Below are 26,229 nucleotides of genomic sequence, written 5' to 3' on the forward strand. Positions count from 1 at the left end.
ACATGCGTTCAAGATCACAACACATTGTAATTGGTAATAGGATGTAGTGGGAACGTGGGACTATGCTCATGTCGTCCTGTAGCATGAAGCATTTTGTTTCGTGATGTCACAAAGTCACAGAATTAAAGGCGGGACTACTGACGAGGCGTTTAAGGAGCTGTGTTTTCTGTGGGAGAGAGGAGCTTCTGTTGGTGTGGACTTTGACCTGTTTAACTAAAGATCTTTCACATGCGCAAGAACATACAGGGAGCGCTGAAGGACAGGAAACAATGAAAAAGCGTAACAGGACCCCTTTAAACTAATCCCACCTAATTTAAGAAGTGCTTGATATTTATGGGTGAAAAAACAAATACAACAAGCCTTAAACTTAGCTCACAGTTGCTAGAAAAGAATTAAAAACATTAACATCCGGTTAATTCTTCCATAAAAATAGCCAGTGTTGATTAACATATGAAGCCCTCGAGCCCCCGAAGGATTTAACTTCCATAACTGCTATGAAATGTGCTTTTAATACGATGCACAAAGTGTTATCTGAGAAATGATTACAAATTGTGATAAGGATTTATAAAGCCACAGCTGCAGGCTGTTAATGATTGTGAATGCACAGTAGTATACAAGTGCATGTGATGCTGTGCGAAAAGCAGACACACCAAAGCTAAACTGGAGTCTTTCACCCCCTCCGGCTTTGGTCCATCCGGCAGACCGACTAAAACTCGTCACCACACAACCGCTGCTCCTCGGGTTACAATGCTTCCCCGCCCCTGAATGATTTCTCGGAGCCTCTAATTAGTGCCCACACTTGTGTTTGGCATCCAGAAGGAGGAAGATTGAGTGTCAGTCTTTTCACTACAGCCGTCTATTAGTTGACCCTCTGGTATTTTGTGTCTGAGCCCCTGAGCCTGGATTTAGACATGAAATCAGCACCGAAATCAGCTGTAAAACGAAGCACAAACCCACCCGGCCTCAGGATTATGACCCTTTCTGTTATAGAATAAAGAACACCACTCATTTCAAGCTAATTTCTGATTTATGAGGCAACATTTCTGGTATCATAAACATTGATTTATTGTGGGTTTAAAAAAAAGAAATTAAATGGACGGTGGCAAAAGACAGACAGCGAACACAGAAAAAAAAATGTGGCTACAAGAGAACTTTTCAGGGCTGAACACATCACAACACCGACCGTGATTAACAAGTGATCTCAAGGCAATAATCAAGAAAAAAAGAAGCGTGTACAACAGAGACCCAAAGCCTTCAGAGCAAGAATCTCCAAGGCACAAACATATTTCATGTTTGCGTGACTGTCCACACAAGTTACAGCAGTGTACAGGCCTGTGAGTCTCTCTGATTCTCTCTTCAAATTACAATCAAAGCCTGCACCCTCATTAATGCAGGGTGCCCCATATCAACCCCAATTTCCTCGTCAGCTGTCAAACTCAGAATCAATATCAAAGTTAATTATTGTTAAGCGGATGGACTGACAGTTGAGCACAAAAAAAGAAAGTAAAAAGGCTGCTAGATGTTTCTCACAAGCGCTGGGAGACGGGCTTAACCTCCTCGTCTGGCTGGAAACCAGCCGCTGACAGATGAACCACGTCTTTTTTAAACTTCTTTCCACAGCTGCGGACGGCAGCTCCAGGCTGCTTTGTAGTCACATCTGTGAGCTGGACAGCTGGATGTTTGGGGAAAATTACAGTTTGATCTGTGGCGAGCCAGATTGGACGACAGCTTTGCCGTACCAGATCCAGACACTGCGATTAAGTATGATCAAAGATGCAGGTTTTGCAATGAATGTAGCGGCGAGGATTGATAGCTGATCACAATCCACTTTGTAGCTCCCTGGCTCCAGGACAGTAACTCTCAAATCTGCAATGAACAGCACGGAAGAAGTCAATAATCTTTTCAACTAATGATTTATAAATTGATCTGGGACCGCACATATCTACGCTGGAATCTCAGGATAGCTTAGGTTGCAGGTTGGAGTGCGGCCAAATTCACACGCTGAGTGAGTTTGTCTTCACACATCTTCCTCCTCTTGTCCTGCTACTTTAATCTTATCTCCAATCAAGACAATCCAAGTAACAGAGACCTCCCAGTGCTTGCTGTATAACAGTCCTCACTGCGAACAGCCATTTAAACAGAAGAGCTGTCTACAATTCCAAAAATCACATCATTTACGTAGCAAACATAACCTCTGAACAACCTTTTAAGAAGCTACGAGTCATGCAAGCAAATCTGGATACAGACTTTAAAATGTCTGATGAGATTTTCAGCTGTGGCAAATTGAATGATTAATCCAAAGCAACAGACGAGGAAACAAGTGAAAGAGCATTTTAATTGTGGCAGTTTAAGAATAAAACTCTCCGCTCTCTGACTCTGCTTATAGATACAGATTGATTTCTTTAAGCGTGTTGCCCTGGATCTCTAATTACTGCCACCCCACCAAGCCTTCATAACCTTTTGGCCCAGCTGTCTGGAGAAGAGGAGCTGCAGTGCAGAACCCAGGGTAATGAAAGTATATTCCTTTCAACCTCTATTTACCAAGGGAGGAGTTTGCTGAGCACAACTGCTCTTTTCCTGTAACATCCTGCTCTCGCTCACACAGATACGAGCCTGTTGCTGCCCGCTGCAGCCACAGTGACTTGCTTCGGTCAGAAGCACAGTGACAGAAGTTGTTGGAAGAGGCGATGACCTGCTGGTGACAAGCTTTGTTAATAATTCTGCTTTAGATGCCAAAACCAGATGCATGCCCTCTAAACCTCAGGGAACATCTGTGCATACGTCCCAGCATTACAACTTGCCAAAGGGCTGGATTTACTAAACCAAGCATGTTTGTACCTGGATCTTCAGAGTTGACATGAGTAGCAATTTGAGGATTAGAAAACGGGAAAATTGATGTTTCTGAGGGGAAGCGTCTGTAGGCGAGGGCTGTGACTTAGTGTCTGCAGGTTAATTCCCTTAAGAGGGGAATAAGATTATTATATAATTGCAATGCTGCTCACAGAGCAGCTCACCATGGATCTATTCATCCAAGGCTTTCCAAAGGATTTGTATTTCAATCACTATAGAAGCACTGTTTAAAGAAGTAGACTGGAGTATATACACGTTCTGGAGAGCAAAGTCAGACTAATCTTTGGATGAAATGTCTCACCTCACTCTCAACCTCTACTATCTAAGCATTGTTAGCAAATGTAAACAGTATATGACCATCACAATATTACATAAGCACCATGGATTTCACTGCTGTAATTCTTATAGATTGGTGCTTTACATGTTGGTGATTAACAGGAACTTAAACTCATTGCGCTATTGATAAAAGCTTCAAATGAGGTACCATTGGACATTATCACAAAGCCAAGCAGAGGAATAAGGCAAACAGGAGCCTAAAAATAGTCTAAAATTTGGTCACAATGTCAGCAATTCCTGGCATACCTGCCAACATGAGGCTGTACAAAAGACACACATTTTGTGGAGTACCCACACACGGCCAAGGAACATGTACAAAAAAACGACGACAACATTTTACATTTACATCACAAAACATATCTCCAAGTGCAACATTGTGAGAGAGTGTGTGTGTGTGTTGAGGAGATATAATTGCCAGGTACACCTTCAAAGAGAAGAAGAGGAGGGATGAAATGATGCAGGGATCCAGTCTGCAGAGTGGAGACAACCGAGACAGGAGGCAAATATCAATAAAGGCAAAGGTCTGGCTCCAAGTTGAGGGCAATTTTGAAAGCTTTGGACCCGTTTACCAGGTACCACAACACTCATCTGACACAGAAGCTGAAAAACAACCATTTGATTTGCATCACTTGTATCATGACGTTGGGATATAATTTGGGAGAAAGTGCCAATCAGGAGCACAGCGGGAGAAAATCAGGAGCGTTGGCAGGCAGGATTTCTTACAGAACAAAGTACAGAGTCACTCCCTATGTTTCCAGGTTACTACTCCATTCAACATATTAGAGCAAACAACAGTGATTCTCATTTGAGACAATCCTGCTCCATGGAGAATAAACCTTATGCACAAACACCTTAGGAAGCTAAATTAAAAACATGCGGCTGTAATTGAATGAGTGATGAGATTTACTCACATCCAGACCCATAGCTTTGTTTTTCAATCAGCTGCTGTCACCAGTTGATGTGACTGTAGCTCCTCTCTTGTTGCACAGGGAGGATTTTATTTAAAGAAACCTCTTGTTTGACCTTCAATCCACCACATACACACATCAGCATGAGTAATATCTGCTGAGGGCTGCCGTGATGTCACCAAACTCAGCGGGTCCCTCGTTTTTTTAATGTGCTTGTTTGGGGAATGGTTTGAAAAATGACAAATAAATGGAGACGCTAAGCACTTAGCACCCAGTTTGCCTTTTTAACAGTCTGCACAGGTCATTAAGCCTCTGACTGTCCATCACTTGACAAAAGGCCTCGCAGCGCTCCCCTCTGACTCTCTCTGACTGCTCACACAAAAAAAAAAACGCCTTTCAATCATCTGTGTCCATTTTCCTCTAAACATAACCCTGCTGTTTGATGCAACCGTTACCAGAAAAACAGAAACAAGTAATGGAAGTACACAGCCAGCCACTAAAAGCCTTATTTTATCTCTGGAAATGGTGAATATTCATGAAGCTGCATTTAAGGAACAATAGCTGTGTAATTACCTCCTGAGATAAATGGTTACAAAACAGATGCTTTTCTCTCTGGGGCTTGTAGAAAATGGATGGCTAGATCTGGGTAAATACGTCTTACTAAAACTTTCCAGTGCATTTTCTGAGCTGAGCAATCATGGGTTGTGACCTAAGAAGCAACCAGTAATTAGCGTGAATATGAGGAACTGCAGAGTTAGTTTGTCATAAATAAAAGAAAGGTATTCTACCAGAAAGCTTCTCTGATCAATATTTTGATATCAACAATGGATCAAATTACCACGTGTGATGTAGTGATGAACTATCACCCACTGTTGTCCTCCTCAGTATAGTGTGAGTGAGTGTTTTTCCATAGTCTTTATATTTTGGCTCATTGTTTTTTATTTACACATTTTATATTTTTGGGTTCAGTTGCACTGCTCTCATCAGCCGTCAATCAGCAGGCAGCAGCAGACAAGCAGTTAGCGACTAGCTGGTGAAAATGAAGATTTCATTGATGATGGCTCTGTTTCATCATGTGTCCCAGTCGGCCATGACAGTGAGTCAGCATGCAGAATACCGGGAGAATTAAGTAGCTCACTGAAATGGAATGCAGCCGGTTTTAATGTTATCTATTAAACCTGTGGTTTTCCTGCTGTCACAAGCCAAAATGTGGAAAAGCAACACATCCTCATACCTAAACCACTGAATAGGTCGATGGCCAGCGACTCCCAGAATGACATCACTGTTCCCAAATAAAACATGACCTTGACCTTCGTCGTACGGTCACAGTTTAGTTAGGTTTAGGCAAGAGAACTACTTGCTTGGGTTTAGGGCAACACTGCGGTTTGGGTTAAAATAACCATGTCACTTATTTTGGTTTCACAGGTAACAATCAGTGGTCACGTGGGTGAAAGTCCACAGTCCTTTTCAACTTCCTCCTGATACAAGACTTCACCTGAGTCCCTCCTTTGCTAATGTAATAATTACTACAGCCACTAGAGGTCGCCACCCAACATGAAATATATATATATATATATATATATATATATATATATATATATATATATATATATATATATATATATATATATATAGGCTGTAATAAGCTGCTTGAACAGTCGACCTATATAACTGCTGATGAAGGTTCTCAGTCATCCAGGTCAGGGTAAATCTAAGTGATGTATTGTAGTCAACTGGACGTGTTTCAGTTTCTTGAAGACGTCTCACCTCTCATCCAAGAGGCTTCTTCAGTTCTGACTAACTGGAGGGGAGTTGCAGGGTTTTAAACTCTGTGTGGGAGTGTCCTAACAGAGTCGTTTCGGACACGTGAGCTCTGTTTCAGAGTCGTTAGGGTTGGTGAAACGTCTTCAAGAAACTGAAACACGTCCAGTTGCCTACGATACAGCACTCAGAATGACCTATATCATTGTTTATATAAAGAGGATGGCTGGAAATCATCTATTAACTAAAGCAATGAGCTGATTATTTTATGTCCATAATTAAGGCTTCTCTTTTTTTCCAATACCCATCTGTTAGTGCTGTAATTACTAGTCCTGATTTAACAGGATTTATTTAGCAATGTTCAGCAATAAGTGACCTGATTAGAACTGATCAATTATCATCCAACAGCTGCAATGTGCCAATTATAAGCACTCATTTAAGTTAAGATGTCTCATTTGTGTCATGAATACATGAGGTATACAATTTACTCTGCCTATAAAAAACACTGAGGGTTTCTATAACCATAACCCTGAAGAGAAGGTTCAAAAGTTCATTGCTCATCAAGTCACAGCCGACTAAAAATAGCACATTTTTGGCAGTAAACAAGGATAATCCCCTTTTTCATCCATCCCAAATCAACTGTATCTCCCACGAATTAAGTTCTGGTACATCATCATTTGTTAGATTTTTTTCTCTATCAATCATTTTGAGGGAAATTTTTAAAAAATGGTATTTATCAACATTTTTAATGAACATGTTTTAATGATGTAAGTCCACGTTATCGTAAACCACGTTCTCATTATGTTCATTTGTATTTTTGGGACTAACGCCACTTTTGACTGCAGTAAGAGTGAACTGATGGATTCACTCTGTTTAACATAACAATAATAGAAATCCTGGCAGCAGCAGAGTGGTGAGAAATGTTTCATGTCTACAGCACGCATGCAAACATGTCGATGGTCTGCCGGAGGAGATCCGTCACCGCGAGCATCCGATGGCGCTAACAACGCCAAAAACAAGCAAACTCAGTGACCCGCTTCAAATCTCAGTTAAGGCCTGTCAGCAGGTGTGTAGGCAGACAAAGTGCTGAAAAAACTTTGGCTGTCAAGGCAGAAACTGAAAGAAAGATTCTGACAAACTGAGTTGTGCATGAAAGATCTGCCTTGTCAATGGCGTCTCATTAGCTGCTGTGGTTCTGGGGCCATTTTAATGCTGTCGTCTGTAAAAGCCTTAATTAGAGGCAGCTGAACAGATGTTGATATGATATAGAGGGAAAAGGAAAAGGAGGAGGAGGAAGAGGGGGATTTACACCTTTCTGCTAACTGGTTGGTAACCTGTCGTACTCTTCTTGCAGAGTCTGTCTTTCTCCGAGCATTTCTCATTCAGAAAGTGTCCTTTCAAGCTGGTATCACACAATCTTCACTGTGAAGAAGAAAATGGAATAAGAAAAGTGTTGGAGATATGAAAAGAGTCAGAAAGATGTTTAACAGTCTGCTCAGTCTGTTTCATATAACTTCAAAGTAGAAGAAGCTACATACTGTATCTCTGCATACTGTACCTCTACATACTGTACCTCTACATACTGTACCTCTACGTACTGTATCTCTACGTACTGTATCTCTACGTACTGTATCTCTACATACTGTACCTCTACATATTGTTTATTTAATCTGAAGAATTATTTAATATCATCAACTGTTTAAATGGTGCTATAAGGTATTTTTAGCTTTTTGATTATTTAGTTTTTTACGCTTGAGTATCTTTAAATGCTGCCCAACAAGGTTCCTGTGCACAGCTGGATAAACCAACAGCAGTTGTTTACTGTATACACTGATGCACTTATTACAGCCCCAAATGTTTGCTGTGGATTTAGACACGGATGGCAGATACATCTGAGAATGACTTGCTTCTACACGACACTGCAAGACCATCAATTTTAGACTTTTCTACTCTCCTCTAAAAATGACACTGTCTTTGTGTACAACACTGTGGAAGAGCCGATAGGACAGAAGCTGTATGTGTCATATACTGAAACAGAAGACAGCAGAAAAAGGCCTGAGGTCCTGTACATTCTTTACTCAAGTAGAAGTACAGATGCTTTTGTAGCTAACTGAACCTCATATTAGTATAATTCAAAGACTATTAAACTTGAAGGTCGAATCAGTAGGATGTGAAGGATCGGTGATTGTTGAGTCTCATTTCCTGGATGTCAAATACGTCAAAAAATTGAGATGATAAGAGAATCCAGGCAGGGGCTGCAGGGTCTCTGCAGATACGAGACACTAACAGGCCTTTTCGCTCCATTCTGTCGTGTTACACCTTTTACTTTCTTCTTCCAATGTCCTTCGTATGTGATATGCACTCTTGTGATGTTGGGGAGGTGGTGCGCAATGACGCAAAATAAAAATAATCAATAATTCCCCTCAGATGCATAAAAACTAAAGTAAATTTCTGTTTTGAGGAGGTAAGGAGTAGAAAGCACAGGTATTTGCCTAAAATGTAGGAAGTGAAAGTCAAAAGTTGTCAGAAAAATAAATACTCAAGTAAAGATACCTGACAAATCAACTTAAATACAGTTACAAAGTAGTTGTACTTCCCACCTCTGCTGGAAACAAAATGAAATTTATACGAATGAATAATGTTTTCCTTTTCCTAATGCCCATTACTGACGTGAGTGGCAAACTGCCCAGTTTATGTCATGTTGATTATCACCTGGATGGAAATAGACTCATTCCAGAACAAGCACACGCTAAGATTAAAGGCGCCGAACTAACACAACATGTATATTTTCTTGATGTTTTAAGACTTTTTTATGATTTCCAGACACTCTAAACTAAAAACATCAGTAAAGGCTGCACTGGATTTAGCTGCGCCTGTGCTCGGACACCTATGTTTTGCATTCTGGACCATTGGCACAGCTGACTGGCACGCCTAAATGGAGTTGAGTCATAATTAATGTTATTAGTTACACCTGTGCCTTTCCTGCCACGACAGGTCAAAGTGTCCGCTGTGAGAAATGCCTGTTAGCGAGCCGATCCCTCTGTGATTAAGCTTCTCCAGTCATTATTTGTTTATGAACAGTAGAATCAAAATGCATCCTGCCTGTACTGTGAGGAAAAAAAAAAATTGGCAAGTATCACATTACTTTCAGCTCTAAGCTCGTTCATCCTCTGATTGCAACACAGCGTGCAATCTCAGATCCATTTTAAACTTGACTTGACTTTTTCCACCACTTGACTAGTCATGTTGTACAATTCAGCTGCTGCTAAGCCACCCAGCATTAATCTCTCTCCTCTCCACACCTCTGCAGGAAGTTCCAGCACAACTTGAATCACATTCTGTTTCAATCAGGTGTGATACATTTAAAACCATTTAGCTTGTGCAGAGACAAATCAGCTACTCGTGGCACACACTGGTGTAAGGACATGTAGAGAGAGTAATGTAAATGACTGGACATCTCTGACTGACTTACGGGAAGAGTCAGGCTGGTGAATAAATAAAGTGCACTCTTCCAGTAATTCAGTCGGTGTTGCCAAGCTATTTTTTAGATTGTACAAGGACAAGCGCTTCTTTTTGCTGTAACAAAGTTACAGATGGGACATTGTATCGTATTCACAACCACAGTTTTGTCAATGAACAAGTAGGAGTCAAATAAAACAAGCAAAGCCAAGTGTAAGGATATACTCCTGCTGAAGAATATGTTTAAAAAATCATTAAAAGGATATTAGAGTATGTCCTCTATTACCCTTGGTATCATCTGTCTTTTTTTAGTGAGTGTTACAGTCGAGTAAAATTCCAGATCACCAGCAGTGGAAGCTGCCAGAGTGACTGTATGAAGCTGTAGCTCCAAGACAAAACACTTTCCAGGACCACTGACAGTCCTGTATGACACAGGAGCTGGCTCGAGGAAGAAGTGATTTCACTCTTATTTTATTAAATGAAGATTGCTGCAGATCCTGTCCAGTGTGCAGACAGCTACACACAAACGCACGCACACACAGTTGGCAAAATCATTCCAGTCAGTCATAAGACCTAATAGCTAATGTGCATTTTCATTCCACTTGGCCCGTAGAAATGGATACCCTCCCATGAGGATCCAAGTGTAAGCATGCCGTGGCAGAGCGTGTCCAGTCTGCGCCGAAAACCTATTTGTGCTTTGGGAAAAGCCATACATTCTCAAAATAGTATGTGTGATTGGGTTACCGTCTCTGTATGCCACTGGCATAGTGTCGTATATATCACATCTCACCATGTGCTGGGTGACATAATCCAGCCAGCGAGGGACGGCGCTGCGCCGATGATTACTGAGACAGGTGTGTTTTTTATTTCCCCCCTAAATGCATTAGAGCTGGGATATTTCACATCTCCATTTAATAGCTCCTGGTACTTTTCTCACTCTCCTCCGATGGCACATTAAGAAGACACAGTGGTGGTTTGATTTCCGTGGGCACGCATGACTTATGAGTTAGTGTTGTAAGTATTTTGGGTAATGGGAACTGAAAGCAAGAAAAATGACTCCGCATAAACTTTGGCGGGATGTGGGATGCACCGCGTGCTACATGAGCTATACATGGAGAGAAGAGGTGCTTCTGTGAAGATTGACGTTCACTATGCATAATTTATATGAGCAATTCATACAAGCCCAGTTACACAGCATCCTGAACCTGAAGCACACGAGGTTGCACTGCAGAAAATACACATCTAACATTCACTTTATTCAGTCGATAAGTCTACAGTTTAATGATTACCTTTCAATTCCCAGTTTTAGCAGCCTAGTCAATCGCCAGAATAACAGTTGCAGACGTAAGTTTCTGCAAAACCATGGACATGGTGAAACTTTACATTTCTTCAGCCTCAATTTTCAATGTTTCTCTTGTCACAGTGATCTGGTTGTGTTAGGCACAAAAAAACCCCAACTTGGTTTGGGTTACGAAAACATCATGTTTTGGCTCAAAGAACGTGTTTGGTCGCCACAAACACAGCTGGAGTTGTTCCGACATCTTGTTAAAAACACTTGGTTGTGTCACTGAAAACACGTCTCTAAATTGTCCAGCGGTCTCGTTAGAAACATTCAGTTGCATCACGAATAAATGTTAAAACACTGTCTTGTACTGTGCCACTGGAAAAGTTGAATAAAAAAACTGAACTGACTTAAAGAAATAGCAAATACGGTAAATTAACACTATAACCTGCTACTGCAAATGCACAAAGCTGCTGAGGAAAGTCTTTAACACATTTAAGACTTTTTTGCTCGGAGGTTAGTATGAATATAATTACAGTAACTGAAAACATCATCAACTGGAAAGAGGATTATACTGGTGAGTTTGCAGATTACTATTATTGTTATGTAATAAGTATCAAATCACACATAATGTGAACAATTTCAATAAGCAATGTAATTGTCCTCAACAATATTTGTCAGGTATGCAGTGAGAAATAAACTAATATTTGGTCTGATCTGAAGTCACCATGTGTACTACCCTGTAAATCCTTGTTAAGATCTGATTGAGCACAAACCTGAGCATTAGTCCACTTTTAATCCATTCGGTTACTGTTTATTATAATTATCTTATCTTAACTGAGCACATTCTTTCCATTATAATACTTTCTTTAAGTGCTGCTTACAGTTTTTATTTATGTTTTGAAGTCAGTAAAATGCTGTAATTACAGTTGCATCTTCATTTAATTGTCCTTACAGCTGCTCAAACCAAGACATTCATATGAGCACTGAGGTGTCCAGTGTGTACTCCAAACTGTATGAGGCATCTCACGCGTCAGTCGCTCTCATTGCCGCCTTCTAAAATTAGCACCATTAATGATGATGCTTGATAACCATGAAATGTCTCTGCGGCATCTGACGAATGTAGTAGCTCCGTTTCACACATGCGGAGCCCTTCACATCATAATGAAGAGGGAGGGAGGCAGAAAGAAAGCGGTCCAGTCTGTTTCTTCCACAGTGAGGTGTGTGCATGCTGGGACCTCTGAGACACTGTGGGCTTTGCTATTGGCAGTGCGGCTACATTGTCTCCAGTGATTCTGAGGAATTCTCTGATGGAAATATTAGAGAAGTGCAACATAAACACATGATTTTATTAGAAAATATGGCCCCGCAGGGAAGCGAATGAAACAAGTTTGGGTCATTTGTTGTTTACAAAAATCAATATCATAAAAAAGAAAATGTTTTCTTTGCACACTGTGCCGCCGTAATGCACTTTCAGAATGAATGAACATGTGTCTGGAGGGTCGCTGGGGATTTTATGCAGTTTCTAAGTTTTTTGATTATTAGAGGCATCGATCTTGAACTCATGATATATTACATGTTAAAATTTACCACTGGAACACAAAAGTGACTAATTTGCACACACTGAGGATGTTATTGATTCAGCTTCACTTGCCACCTCATAAGAAGCTACTCGGTTACACACTCGGTTATCAACATGGCACCTAGCAGTCTGTTTTTTTAAATAGCACTTCACCCACGCACACACCAGATCATCCTACCCCCGATAATGGTTATATAGGTCATCTGTTCAAGCAGCCTATTACCATCCATATTTACATTTATTGTTAGGCGACCTCTAGTGGCCGCAGTAATTATGACCGGAGCAAAGGAGGAAATCAGGTCCACAAAGTCTACGTAGGGAGGGTAGTGGACCTTACCCTCAGGAGAATGCACCAACCAAATTATGTTGAAACTCTATGTTTCTTTAGGTCAAACTCTTAATTTTATCTTGTGATTATGTTTTGGCTTAAAATAACTGTTTTGGTCACCACAAACTCGGCTGGATGTCCTGAGGTCTTTGTTAAAAACACACAGCTGGAGCCTGTGACACGTCCAAACGTGAACATATCAGAGGTTTGCAGAAACATTAACTGCCAACATTTTATCCTGGCAACTGGACTGTGTGTACGAAACTGAAGTCACGTAACTACCGTACTTATTTTAACCCAGACCATGATCCATTACAAAAAGTAACATTATAACCTGCTAATGCACAAAGCTGCTGAGGAAAGTCTGAAACACAGATTAACATTTAGTGGATAATCAAGACCTGACTGCTCGGAGGTAATTATAAATACAATGTACAGTAAATAAAACATCATCGACTGTAAAGAGGATTATACAGCAGAGCTTACAAATGACTATTATTGACACTGACTAGCAGTTTCTTCGACAGTGACAAGTTATGTAATGCATGTCAAATCACACACAATGTGAGCAATATCAATGAGCAATGTAATCGCACAAGTCCATAAACAATATTTGGAAATAATAACAGTGAGAAATAAGATAATATTCGATCCAACAAGCAAGTCACCATTTATACTACCTTGTAAATCATTGTTAAGATTTAATTGAGCACAAACCTGAGCAGGAGTACAATTTCAGTCCATTCAGGAACTGTTTAGAAAACAAGGACAGGTTTTAAATATATTTCAGCATTCATTGTGTTTCTGTTTAATGTAATTATCTCGGCTTAAGTGAGCACATTAATTCTACCACAAGACAACACGTTTCTCAATAATAACCACGTGTGTATTATTGTTAGCATGATGTAACCACACTGCTGGACATCAGGAGGAATTTGAGGTTTGGTGTCTTGTCCAAGGACACAGGAGGACACATGAGGAGCTGGGATGGCACCGTGTTGTCTACCTTAATGTTACCAACAAACGCTAATTCTGTCATAAAAGACACAGCTGTGGGATTCTTCAGCACTTGATCTGGGTCAATCTCCCTGTCAGTCAACTGCAATGCGATGCCCATGAAACCGCAGTGAAATGAAGACTAGAGTCATTACAGGAAACTTTGAAATACCTCTCTGATAGGAGGTGATGACATCTGTCAAGCTATGCAGACATGCCCTCCAGAGATGCTATCCAAGGTCAACTCATCTCGCTGCCAAGATTTTTAGTCCGGTGGATTTCAAGTTGCCGTAAGACAACCAATACTCACAGGGCAACTGAGGTCTGTATGAAAACAAGGCTACGCTGGCAAAGTTTCACACCTTACAGCCTCAAGCTGATCCAAGCAGTGTATCAATGCAAGCTTCTGTTTAAGAGGGAATCCGCTCTGTAACAACAGGAGTGATAATCATTCCTGACAGCATTAACAGCAGATTAAACAACTTTTTTCATACCGTCTTAGTTTTTACACTACATAGCTTGAGAGATGAATACATTAGCTTGTCTTGACACGCTCGGTTTTCGAAATGCACATACATTCTGACTTGTACGATGTGAAGAAGAAACCAACACAAATAGCAATTTTGAAGTCATGACAATTAGGCGTTGTGTTGCAGCAAGTTAGCATGCTAACCAGCTAGCCCAAGCCTGTCTGGTCCCAAGCTCCTGTGCTAGCAGTTTAATCAAGAACACTCCCCTGGTGCTCTGAGCTCCCAGTCCGGACTGCTAGCTGCATGGCTAACCAAGCTAAGTAGCAAACAGCAGTTAGCAGTTACCCTGGTGAGATGCTGCCTCCTCTTTGTTCGGAGTAGGACTTTAGAAAGTTGAACAATTCTTCTATAATGCACCTTGGAAACCATGGAAATGTAATGTGTTAACTGAATATCAGGAATACATGTGTTGGGTTGAGGTGATGTTGACCCACGACAGAAATATGTCAGTGGGAGCATTACAAGTGTAGGTCGGGACAGAACAAAGGGAGCTGAGGAAACAATGCTAACTCACAGTGAATGACAGGTATTTGCTCTGACAAGTAATCGTGACTTTAGGCAGACTTACTCCACCCTGCATGTTTAGACTGCACCAGCCAGACACTTTGCTCCGCCTGTCAGAATCAGTGTTAGCATTGGGACTATTTGCAGTACCTTGTTTGGACGTCCACATTTATACACTGTACATTTCTCTGCTCTCAGAGTCTCAGAGGCACGCTCTCCACTCACAATCGCACATTTTCTTTTCACTTTGTTTTATTCAGTCTGCTTCATGTGGGCCGCTTCGCTCCGTGCCAGCTGGTCAGACTGTAGCCACTTGACTCATTGTGCAGTAACAGCTGATAACATTCATCAAGTCCTTCCGCCAAGGAAGCTAAATTACTTTTCAATTCCAGTCATTTCTTTTGATAGATAAGGAAGAAAACATGACAGAAATGTTATCTGTATTTATTTTGCTTGTGAGGGAAATGATAATATAAAGTTGGTACAAGTGGGAGGGAAATTGAGGCTTTCAGAACAAAAATCAGTGATGAAACATCTGCAAAGCCAAACATTTGAATGATATTGCCAAACTGATGGTGTAACGCGTGGACAGTCCTTATCTGGTAATATTTCAGAGGGCAGCCAATAGAGGCAGGACAATGAGACCACTACACAAGCTGAACAGATAAGAAACTGAAAGAGCAGAAACACAGAGCCACATCAGCTACACTACACATCTATCTGACAACATTTATCTGGGCAGTGTTTGCTGAGCATGAATGCTTTTTCTCACCAACACCCTGATTTCCATTCAGACAGTTTCAGACACACCTGGGAGCTGCGAGTACACTCAGTGAACTTCTGATGCCGGCCAATCCAAAGCCCGGGGGTTAATTGTCTTTCTTAAGGGCAGCCAGTAGCTACGCAGATAAGGGCGTGCCTCACGTTAAAACAAATCCGTTTAACCTGCCGTGAACAAAGCTGTGTGTTCTCACTGTGGACTGTGTCACGAAGTCCACATATGAAACAGAAATGATTAAAGTCTGTCACCAGCAGTTGGCTATTCTGTTGCTATAGCAACCTGACTGCCACAGTTGTGTAGACGTTTAACGGACCACGCGCACACACACACACACACACACACACACACACACACGAGCGAGCAAATATTCTTGTTGATTTATGATTTGCTGGTTTTCAGCATTCAGATTCAAAATCAGTATAATTATCAACCTGCACAGCGCACTGAAATAACAGTTATTGTCTCTTTATGAATCTCAAAACAAAGTTATATAAATGGCTGATTAAATAATAAATCATAAAAAATAAATAGTTATGTAAGGTCGGAAAACTGCTGTTCTGTTCATGCTGGTATGGTGGCGCTGCTCAGCCTGCTTCCAGTTTTGCCCAGTGGCCACTTGTGGTATTGCAGCAATCCTGCCGCCCCAGAAGCATTTTCCTCACAGAGCATCGTTATTAAAGAGACGTCTGTAAAACTGCAAACAAGGTCAATAAAGACTCTTTTTTTAAATGAATTTTTGTCCATGGAGGTTTTTTATTTGTAAAACTTTCCGAGCACAGAAAAGCAATTTAAAAATCTGTGATGTCATCACAAAGTAAAGTCTATGGGACACGCAGGGGAACCAATACTGCCCCTATTCAGTGGGCTGCAATTCTTAATGGACTGAATAGACAATTTTTGGACCTGATATCCAGATTATAATACATCCATGATGTAGACTTTTAGTATTAGCCTGCAATAGGCTGCCTGTGTCAGGCGGTATCCTCCTCGCCTTCCACTGCCTGTGTCTTTATGTTTAAGTCCCCGTCGCTATGGGAAATCACAAAAAACAAAAACAGCCTGACTGAAAATTACAATTTACCCACACTCTTACCTGACTGCTAACAGTAAGTCGTAAACTTTTCTTTTGTGAAGATTTAGCCATTTTTATGCCAGGGCTCAACTCTCCATCGTTTTAGTAAGACTACACCCCTCCCACCAACCGCATTTTCAGCTGCAGCAGTGAAGTGGAGCATTTGGCAACTAACAGGCAGACATTCCTTCAGGTGTTGGCGGAGCCCAAAACAGATCCAAAAGAAAATATTGTATTTACAGTTATCATGTGGTCAAAAACATGAACCAAATAAATGTACACAAGCCCGCTGGATGTGTAAACACATTCGCCGTACCAACTTTTAAAGGTTGTGTTAACCCTAACCCTTTTTGTGCTGCCACCAAGTGGCCAAATAATCTATTATTGCAGGTTCAGAGCCCCGTGCTCATCAAGGTGTTACTGCTTCTTTCACTCCTGACTTCGACCATCACTGGCCAAAGCACTGACATTATGCAAAGCCAGCTTTACTGACAATGATTCAGCCGGGCACAGACAGACTTGGTGTCTCTGGACGACATTTCTTCTCCAGTGGAGCTTGAACATGTGACCCAGATCTCTTGAAAACTCCCTCGGCTGCTTGAGGAGGTGGGGGAGCTCTCGCTGCCTGAAATGACAAACAGCAGGCAGGCGGTGGCATGCTTTGCTTGCCAAATACAGCACTCCACGTTCAAATAGTGCTGACAGGGAAAACATAGACAGTGTTATCCAGGGTCCCCCTGCTCTGGAGTGAGATGTGGAGGGGAAAAACTCCCCCCGTCCGTAGACATAGACATGCCTGTATTCAGTGGACAAGAGTTTCTTCTGCTGCTATCGTGGAAAATCATATAAATGCAGATTTGGGGATTTTCTTTTTCTTATTTATAGTGAATGTTCACATGGGAGCTGATGTGCTCAGGGACTTTCAGGATGGACGGGCCTGTGAAACCAGTTAAAAACCCATTGTTCAAATGAAAAACTACAATGGCTTCATTGAGAAAATAAGAAATCATTTCAAGCATCCTCTTTTTTATCGATGCGGTTTTCATCTGACAACAGCGATATACTCAGTTTAATTGTTCCCCTCTTTGCTTCCTCTTGAGTTCATTTAACATCCGAGGCCGTCCATTTTCTTTTGATGGTTTTAATTCAGCCAAGCATACCGGCTGCTATTACGCTGCCCTCTACAATGATTAACTGCATAGTGCTGCATTCATTCATTCAAGCATATCCATCAAAGTGCAGCCTCTTCTAACTGGGAACAAGCTTTCCCAGGGAAGCGGGCTCGGGAAACATCTGACCTGTGTTAAAGAATGAATGGAGATTCCAAGGCCGGCTCGTTTTGTTTCACCGGTTTAAGAGCCGTATCGTAATTTCAAATTAAAACACTGAGTTAAGCACTGTGGAAACCACTTAAAATAACATAGTGGAAACTTGAATGCCAGCTGGCCACACTGGTAGCTGCCAGTTGGAGAGGCGTGCATGTACTGTATATAAATCCTTATGTTTGGTCTAGTCGGGACAGATTTGGTAACAACTGGCTGAGAGGGAGGAAAAACATTTGGATTGTCCCTAACTTTAACATGCATGTATGATTTGGTGCCTCACTTAGTGCGTGACTCACTTTATTTTTATCGCTGTGTGTTCCCACTGGAAAGATTTCATTTAATATCCCTAAATTTCCTCAATTCTGAAACATAGGACTCTCCTGAGTAATTTAAACATTACATTAGGTTTGTGTAATGGTCATTTTAATTCTCTGCTTCTTTTTTTTCCTGTTTGGTTGGAGGATGGCAATGAATACTGCAATACCCATGAGCCTTAGCTGCCATTTCCAAGCAAAATGAGAAAGCTCTGTTATTGCAATAGTTGCTTAATGCATCTAAAATTGACCCCAAAATCCAAAAGTGAATTAATTTAAACTGATGAACTCATTATGAGGTTTCTATGTTGGGAAATATTTAACTTCGGCCGGAGAGGGCTGCAGGAGTGAGCATGTCTGCACTGCCGGTTCGTCTTGAAGTCAATAGCTTTTAATGAATAGCTTTTGGTTAGATGCAGTAAAAAAGGTCTGTGGTTTTCATGTTTTGTTCTACAACATAAAATGCGTCAACAGATACGCCACTCATGTGTTTTGAAGCCTTTACGTGTCTTATAAAAGGCGGTTGCTAACAAGTGGCTAAATGAGACTACAGAGGTTGACATTAAACGTCATCATGCCGAACAAGAAAACCCATCTACTCACTCGTCTGCCTTTACAGATGCTCTTTACTTGCAAACTATTATAAATGTAGCTTTCCAACTTGTCGATTGGTCAGTTTGTAGGATAATAAGCTGTAGTGGTGACGCTGAGGTGATGTGACTGTGGTGTCGTTCATTTATTGCCTAATTCTGGGGATTTAATTTATCCTTATATATGACAGAGGATGAACATCCAGTTACCATGAAAAACGCCAGTTCCAGTTAAAAGACTGGACGCACCGGAAGTTGTGTACATAATTTGCGCCAGGTATCATTAGCATGAGGAATAAAGTGGCTGAGTTTGACATTTTTTAAAAGATATTTTCTAATGTGTTTGCTCATCCTCAGTCATTCAAACTGGAGAGTCTTATGCCTGTAGCAGCCTTATAAGTGCTTCAACAGTCAGTCAACTGCCAGGACTTTTACTTCTGAACCCTGCATGACCGAAACAACTCCTCTCACTCCACTACTTCTTAAGTGTGCTATTAAAAAGTGTTCAACAACAGCCGTTTGTGAGTAAATGGATGATGTCCACTTCACATAACACCTGGAACAGTCTTGCATCCTAACAAGGCCACCCAGTTTCTTTCCTGTCTTTTAAGTCCCCACTCTAAACTGCTTATTTGTCTGCATCATAATCTAATGAATGCACAATGCACCTCTGTATCTTCAACACTCAGTAGACGTGGAAAACTGCACATACGCCCGTGACCTTTACGACCCCAGTCCTCCCCCCTAATCTCGTAATCTTTAGCGGAACAGCAGCCTCTGTGATCATTGGCAGGTCTGGCGCGTTGCATACCTTCCTCCAGTGGCGCTCTGGGGGGATATGTGAGAGTATCTGCAGGTAATCCACATCTCCTACTAATATTTGCAGCCGGATTTTTCTAATAAGACCTGTGTTTACGGGTGGGCTGGGTGTGGGGGGAAAACATGGCCTTGTACGGGAAAGTGAGGCCAGACCACTTAACTAAGAGAAGTGATATGAAGAGGCGCCCCCTGAGATGACCTGCGTGATTGAAGAGCTGAGATGCATCTTCAGATGGATGTGCAGTGTTATACAACAGCCGGCTCTGCCAGCAAAATCATAGCCTAATGGAAGACGGCATTGTAAACACTACAGCAAGGCCAGCGCAGTGTAATGAAACAAGACTGTACAGTAGAGACTGTCGGTTAATATGCTTGAAGACGAGGTGCAGATGTAACTTTATGGTGATAAAACTGAGTCTGTTTGCTTCAGCGGTAGAACGACATCACTTTAAAACTGCCACTGTATCATCTATTCAACACACAGACTATAAATCCTGTAGTTATATAACAAAACACAACTATATCTCTGACAAAATACATTTATGTAAAAATGATTTGCTTTTCTGAATACCATAATGCTGACTGGGGTTCATGCATCATTTGGGGTCACCACTGACATTTATAATATATATATTTATTATACAATTATATTGAGTTACCTCAACATACTGAAATCTAAAAACAGAAATAACATCCACTAGGTTTGTGCTGATATTAGATATGATCAAATATCATGATATTTGCTGTCATAGGCGATATTTTTCACAATATCGAACAGCTGTTATGGCATCTGGCTTTTATTTTGAAAAGAATAGGCTTGCAGAGCTGTCATGACTACATGCAAAACATGCATTGATATTTGACAAGGCTGGAATGATACTAGTCTGGAGGAGGTAACGACAGGGTCAATTGCCTGATGTAAAGCCGTGCACTCAGCTCTTTGACATACAGACGTGGAGGACTGCTCGCCAATTTGGCAATATTTCAGGGTCAAAGAGGAAGAAAAATGGCGAACCAATGGATTTGAGCGAGGCTACGTGTCGTCTTTGCTGTAACCACACCTCACATCTGCGGTCTCACCTCAGAGATATGTGAGACCGCCGTGACAATATCGTCTAGCGTGATATTTGGGCAGGATCTTCTGGATATCGGTCATGCCTTACATCTGCTGTAAAACATTTTTTTTCACAGGGAGAGGACAACTTGTAGACATGACCGGAGATTGTGGTGGTGCTTGGGCTGAGGGGAGACATGCATTTGCGTTCAACCCTTTCATCTTTAAAAAAGAATAAGAATTTTGCAGAACTGCAGATGTCATCTTTAGCAATGGTTTTCCTTAATAACCCTGAAACCCCAGAGCCATGTGGCGAACACATGACAATGTGCTGTACACGTCAGTGTAACGTACCCCTCGGTGGTGGAGGAAGGAAGTGTTTATATTATTTATGACCACAACACACAGAATTTACATTTCAGAGCTCATGCCCATTGTGTTTGGCTTTTTGTGACTTTTGTCCAAATCATTTATTGTGACAGATGGTTACTCCACACACCACTGGCCCTCTGATATCTTATGGAGTCATCAGCGGCCGCTTGCCAAGTTTAATACGAGCGGGGACCGTAACTCTCCAGGCAACTACTACTAAACATGCCAGACAGGTCTGGCTCCCTCACCTCCCTCAGATCGATATCAAATTGTCTCACAGAGCTTCAGCAATCAAGCACGCCAGAACGGTGAGCACTCAGACACTCCAGTCAAAGGTTACAGACGGCCTGGCCGGCTTCGCCCCTCAGCCAAAGTGTGACCGCTGTTTTAAAGAGTTCTTTGACAGTTTAACATCTCTCCTCCCCACAGTTCCCCTTTCCCCTCCTCCTCCTTCACCTCCTTCATCCCTTTCCCTCCCTTCTCTCCTCCCTGTTGTTTTCCTTTCTCAGCCGTCCTGATTAAACCTGGAGATCCCGGCGGGAGGCTCTGATTTCCCAGCCCTGACTGTTACTGTAGTGAAGTCAGCGCTGCATGTCCTCACACAAGGCCAGTCAAACCCACCGGCTATAGACGAGTGAGCAATGACTGAAGTTTGACCAGTGCAACATCTGCAGGATGTGTTGGTGATTTGAACTGTTCTCTGTGAGGTCCTCTCGTGTCTTTATACTGCTGTGAAGTCTCTGTTGATACGTCGATTGAATACGAATATTTGACTACCGTATATTATTTATAGTTAATGAATGACTTACTAAAGCTTTATAGATCAGTTATAAGCCAACAACTTTCTAGTTATTAATTGTGGCAACACGTCCTCACTGTCTCCTCGTCAGATACAGCAGCTTGTTCAGTAGCTTCAGACTTTGACGTTCTACCTGCCCCTCGAGCTTCGCTTCTACTTGTAAATAGGTTCGCGGTCAAGTAAGCAATAATACGTAATACGCAATATCGAGTTAGACTTTCAAAATAAATCTTGCTAACAAACAGTTCTTTATGACATATTATAACTTTTGGACTTTTATTAACGTAAAGTACAGGTACAAAAAAACTACAAAAAATGTAAAAGGCCATGATTTCGGTAAAATAACTACATTCAGTCACATAACTCACACAAGCGACGTACATAACATAAGCTACACCATTTGCATACATTAACTTACTGAGGTAACAGAGCTCGGACGGTACGTGATTTTTGGGGCCGATGACGATACAGATATTGGAAAGAATTACGATATTGATAAATCGGCTGATATACAAACATTTTTTGCAATTACCCACGAGGTTATCAAACACTTGTGACAAACAGATGTAACAGAGGCAAAATATTTCACAGTCTGGTGATACAATTTGTTGTCATTATGTCTACAAAATAAAAAAGTTTTATATTTGGGCGGATCGGACAAAGCATACGCCGATACCTTTATACTGATACTGATAAAATTGGCCAACAGATATATCGGTAGGTTCTACGTAACATAACTTAAAAGCCAATCACTCTTATCTGTTGGTCACACTCTGGACACGAACCTGGGGTAAAAGTCCAGCGTTTAACCCACCCAGCCACCCCATCCACCGCCTCATGCAGACTTGTCTTGCTCTTAATACAACTTGGGGGGCTCTTCATGAAGTGATGCTACAGAGGTACCTACAGCGTCAAAACTACAAGTGTAGGGCCATCCGGTGTAGAGAAGAGTTGTGGGACATCGTCTTTACTGCTCCTGGTTTAGAGGCATACAGTATGCATGTAGAGGATCGGGCAAGAGCCAAACCATCATCGTAGCCTTTACTTCTACTGCCAATACATCCTGGACTGGGATTAGTGTTGTTAATTGACTTTTTGCATGCATATCATAATGCAGCCTGTAAAAGATCATTCAGAGTCAGCCTATAAAAATATAATAATAATAATAATAATAATAATAATAACATAAGACAAAAGTGTTTTGTGGGTAAAGTGAAGAACAAGTGTGTCCAACATGATGAGAGGACAAACTAAAAGAGTCGGTGCATCGAGTGCATCACAAGATGATAAATATAATTGTGTTTTATGAATTTGAAAGATGACCCTCTGCTCCCCACTACACACTACACACACTCACACTACACACACTTACACTCACATTACACACACTCACACTACACACACTTACACTCACACTACACACACTCACACTACACACACTCTACAAACAACAACAAAGAACCTGATTTCCAAATTGGCCATGCTGGCAAGAAATCCCTTCAGGCTCATTATTTACCTGATCCAACTGAAAGCACAGATACACTGTCACCTCCAGCCCAACTTGGACTCACATTAAACATTCAAACCAAACTGGATTTCTGAATTCGATATCTGAGCCCGGTGCAGCTCAGAGGGTGAGCAAATTACATCGCCCGGAGCCACTGCTGCTGCATGAATGGAGCCTTATTTATGATCACAGGGAACACTTCTCCCGGGGGACCTGGACTTTCAGAGGGTTTTCCCCCTTAAACATACACGGGTACACTTTAAAGGTAAAAGGTAATTTTGCACTTCCTCTGCCGGATAATGCTGTTTGAACTGAATGAAACGCGCTCATTCATTGCAGGTTTAAACTGATGCAAGATGTGCGTTTTGAAAGAAAGAATGGCTTTAAGCCCGGTTGGAATGAGCGTGTCGTTATGAAGTTCATGATCCATTTAATAACTTTTAACAAACAGATATAAAAACTCACCGTTCTGCTCTTTTACACCTGGAGGGTGAAACTTGCTGACGTGACTTGATTCAGCTCCCGAGCCATATTGTTGGAGAAGCGATGCAAGAAGGATTAATGATGGAAGGATCATTTGGATGAGTGGTGTTCGGCGATGACAAAGCGCTGTTGACGGGATGGTTTGGATCACCACACACATGCGTCGTTGACAGGACAGCGGTGCTGTTTTGGACACATTTGGAGAGGATAAACGCAGAGTAGAATCCACATAATCTTAATCATCAGTCCTTCTGGAAAAAATGACATTTATATCTCCCTAAATCAAGACAAGAAAATCCTCCTCCAGAGCTTCCAGAGCAGCCGCTTCTGCGCAATGCAAGTGCGCACCTGTTGGTCCTGTGGAAAGTTGGATTCTGAGTTGGACAAAGTTTGTCTTTAAGTGATTATAATCCTGGATTTAGTTGTGAAAGCGTCCGTTTGCAGGCGTAAAATCTAGATCATCAGACAGGCACAGATGCATTTTGGCTAAAGCGCGCGTCCACGCTGCGTTCTTGACTCCGTCTGAATAAATCCCCGCAGATCTTTACGCATTACAGCCAAAGCTCACACACACAGAGAGACAGCGAGAGAGCCCAGCAACCTGATACAGGCTGTACCCAGAAACCACTCGCAGCACCGAGACGAGTTCTGTTGTCTGGCGAGCTCTTGAGTCATAACTTGGTGCAGACTGAGATAAAATATCGCTGCGCGGCGGAGGGTTGGGTTTTTGGAGACTGCCAACTGACGGCACAACAGGTGCTATACATAAAGTACAACTTCCCAGCCGAGGAAACTCCCCGGCATGTTAACCATTCCGCTGCTGCCTCGTCCAATGAGGTGCTCCACACAGTTTTAGTCACAAATTGGCAAAACAGTCCAACAGTTTCACATCATGTTTCCAGTAGTGTTCAGGAAATGTGTCAGCGTCTCCAGATAACGGTCAGTTATGAAGAACAGAGTCTTGATACGAGGTGATTCTTAAAATTACATGAGTTCAGGTTCTCTTAACAATACAAATAATAACGTTGGACCAGCACAAGTAACATTAACAGAAAATGAAGAATTGTATCACTTTCTAACACAACAATTCTAATTTCTAGACTGAAGATGAGAAGATATTTGTGTTTTTAAGTAGAATATTCACTCTACACGGCCTCACACAGAAATATTTATGAAATGATATGAATGTTATAAAATGATGTGTTTTGTGTCAATCTCTGCAACTTTTGCAGAACTGAAGATCCTTTCTGGATAGTTTTGGCTGACAGGAAAGTGAAAAAGGAAGCTCTGTTTGAACAATTTGGCAGATCTGCGGAAAGAAAGTGAAATACAACAGAACTCACTTGCTACTGTGTGTATCCCATTAGCTCCCACTGTTGCTCCCCATAAATATCTTTTTTCCCCTTCTCCTTCTAATCGGCTACATCATTGTGGCCAGCTTACATTTTTTTGCCCCGTGCATCATGGCCCATCAAATTTATAACATATACACGGTCAAACAATGAAGTCCACAGTGCATATTCACATGGGGGGGGCTTCATTATTCAAAGAGGAAACTTTCCATATGAAAATCTTCCTAAGTAAGCTTGTTGTGACCGTGCAGTGATTGTTTAGAGCCTTGATTCATTCTCCACACACAGAGATGAAAGATGAGCGTGTACCCACACAAGACTTTTCAACATGCTGTTGTGCATTCTGCCTAAATGTTTCTGTGGCAGGAAATGTTTAAGGGCATCTCAATTTGTCATATCAAAGCAGAGACACCGCTTGGAACAATACTCCCTCCTGTTCCCAATTTCCTTTCTCCGCTGCACACTGTTGTACCTCATCAACTGCGTTTCATGTGGTTCCTCCCATTCTATTGTTGGCCAAATCCACCAGAGTATCCCCCACTGTACCGCTAAGTCTGCTGCAGCACAGACGCAACAATCAAAGGAGAGCTGGAGACATATTGAACCCATTGAGCCAGACACATGATGCAATGCTGCAGCAATTTACCCCCAGTCCCACATAGCTCAGAAACCACCACCTCAAAGAGTGAGCAGAGCAGCCATCTCCCCAGCATCAAGGTATGAAGGAAGGTTTTGTGGTTTTAATCAAAGTTAATGGCTGGGAAAAGGAGGCATGGGGCACTGATACAGTCATTTCATATGTGTGTTGCCCCCGTGGAGAGGGGCATATAGAGGTCTTCTTGTGCCTGCTGCAAGGGCCAAGGCCCTTTGTGTAAAGGAGAGTATCACATTCCAGCCCTGCGAGGGCCTGCAGCAGATGTCAGCACTTCAACGTTGTGGAATCCCTCTCTCTTTCGCACACACACTCATTCACCCCTTGAGGTTTTGTCTGTAAAAGCTGGGTATTTTGTCTCGTTGTCCACATTTGATTGCAGCTTCCATGGTGGTCTTGTGAAGCGCGGCGGCTTTGATAAAAAAGAAATATAATAAACATAGGAAATTAGAAACAAGGCAGACCTTTTGGGTCACGGCGAACACACGGAGACATGCCAGCCAGGAGGGCCGCGTGTCCGCCGAGCACACTGGAGATGGAAATGTATACAACAGAGAATTCACAGTCGGCGGC

The 26,229-nt window shown here is 41.8% G+C and overlaps 1 protein-coding gene across 1 annotated transcript in view; it reads right to left on the minus strand.

The window, feature by feature from the left end:
* Positions 1–24,370, minus strand: part of pdgfc (platelet derived growth factor c) — a 50,834-nt gene extending 26,464 nt beyond the window's left edge. The window contains exon 1 of the mRNA XM_084352999.1: positions 23,635–24,370. Coding sequence (XP_084209125.1) covers positions 23,635–23,812 — 178 coding nt within the window. The 5' untranslated portion in view covers positions 23,813–24,370. The remainder of the gene's footprint in view (positions 1–23,634) is intronic.
* Between the last annotated feature and the right edge of the window lie 1,859 nt (positions 24,371–26,229).

This window comes from Pagrus pagrus, assembly GCF_965226575.1.
Source record: "Pagrus pagrus genome assembly, chromosome: 5".
In the NCBI taxonomy this organism is placed as follows: Eukaryota; Metazoa; Chordata; class Actinopteri; order Spariformes; family Sparidae; genus Pagrus; species Pagrus pagrus.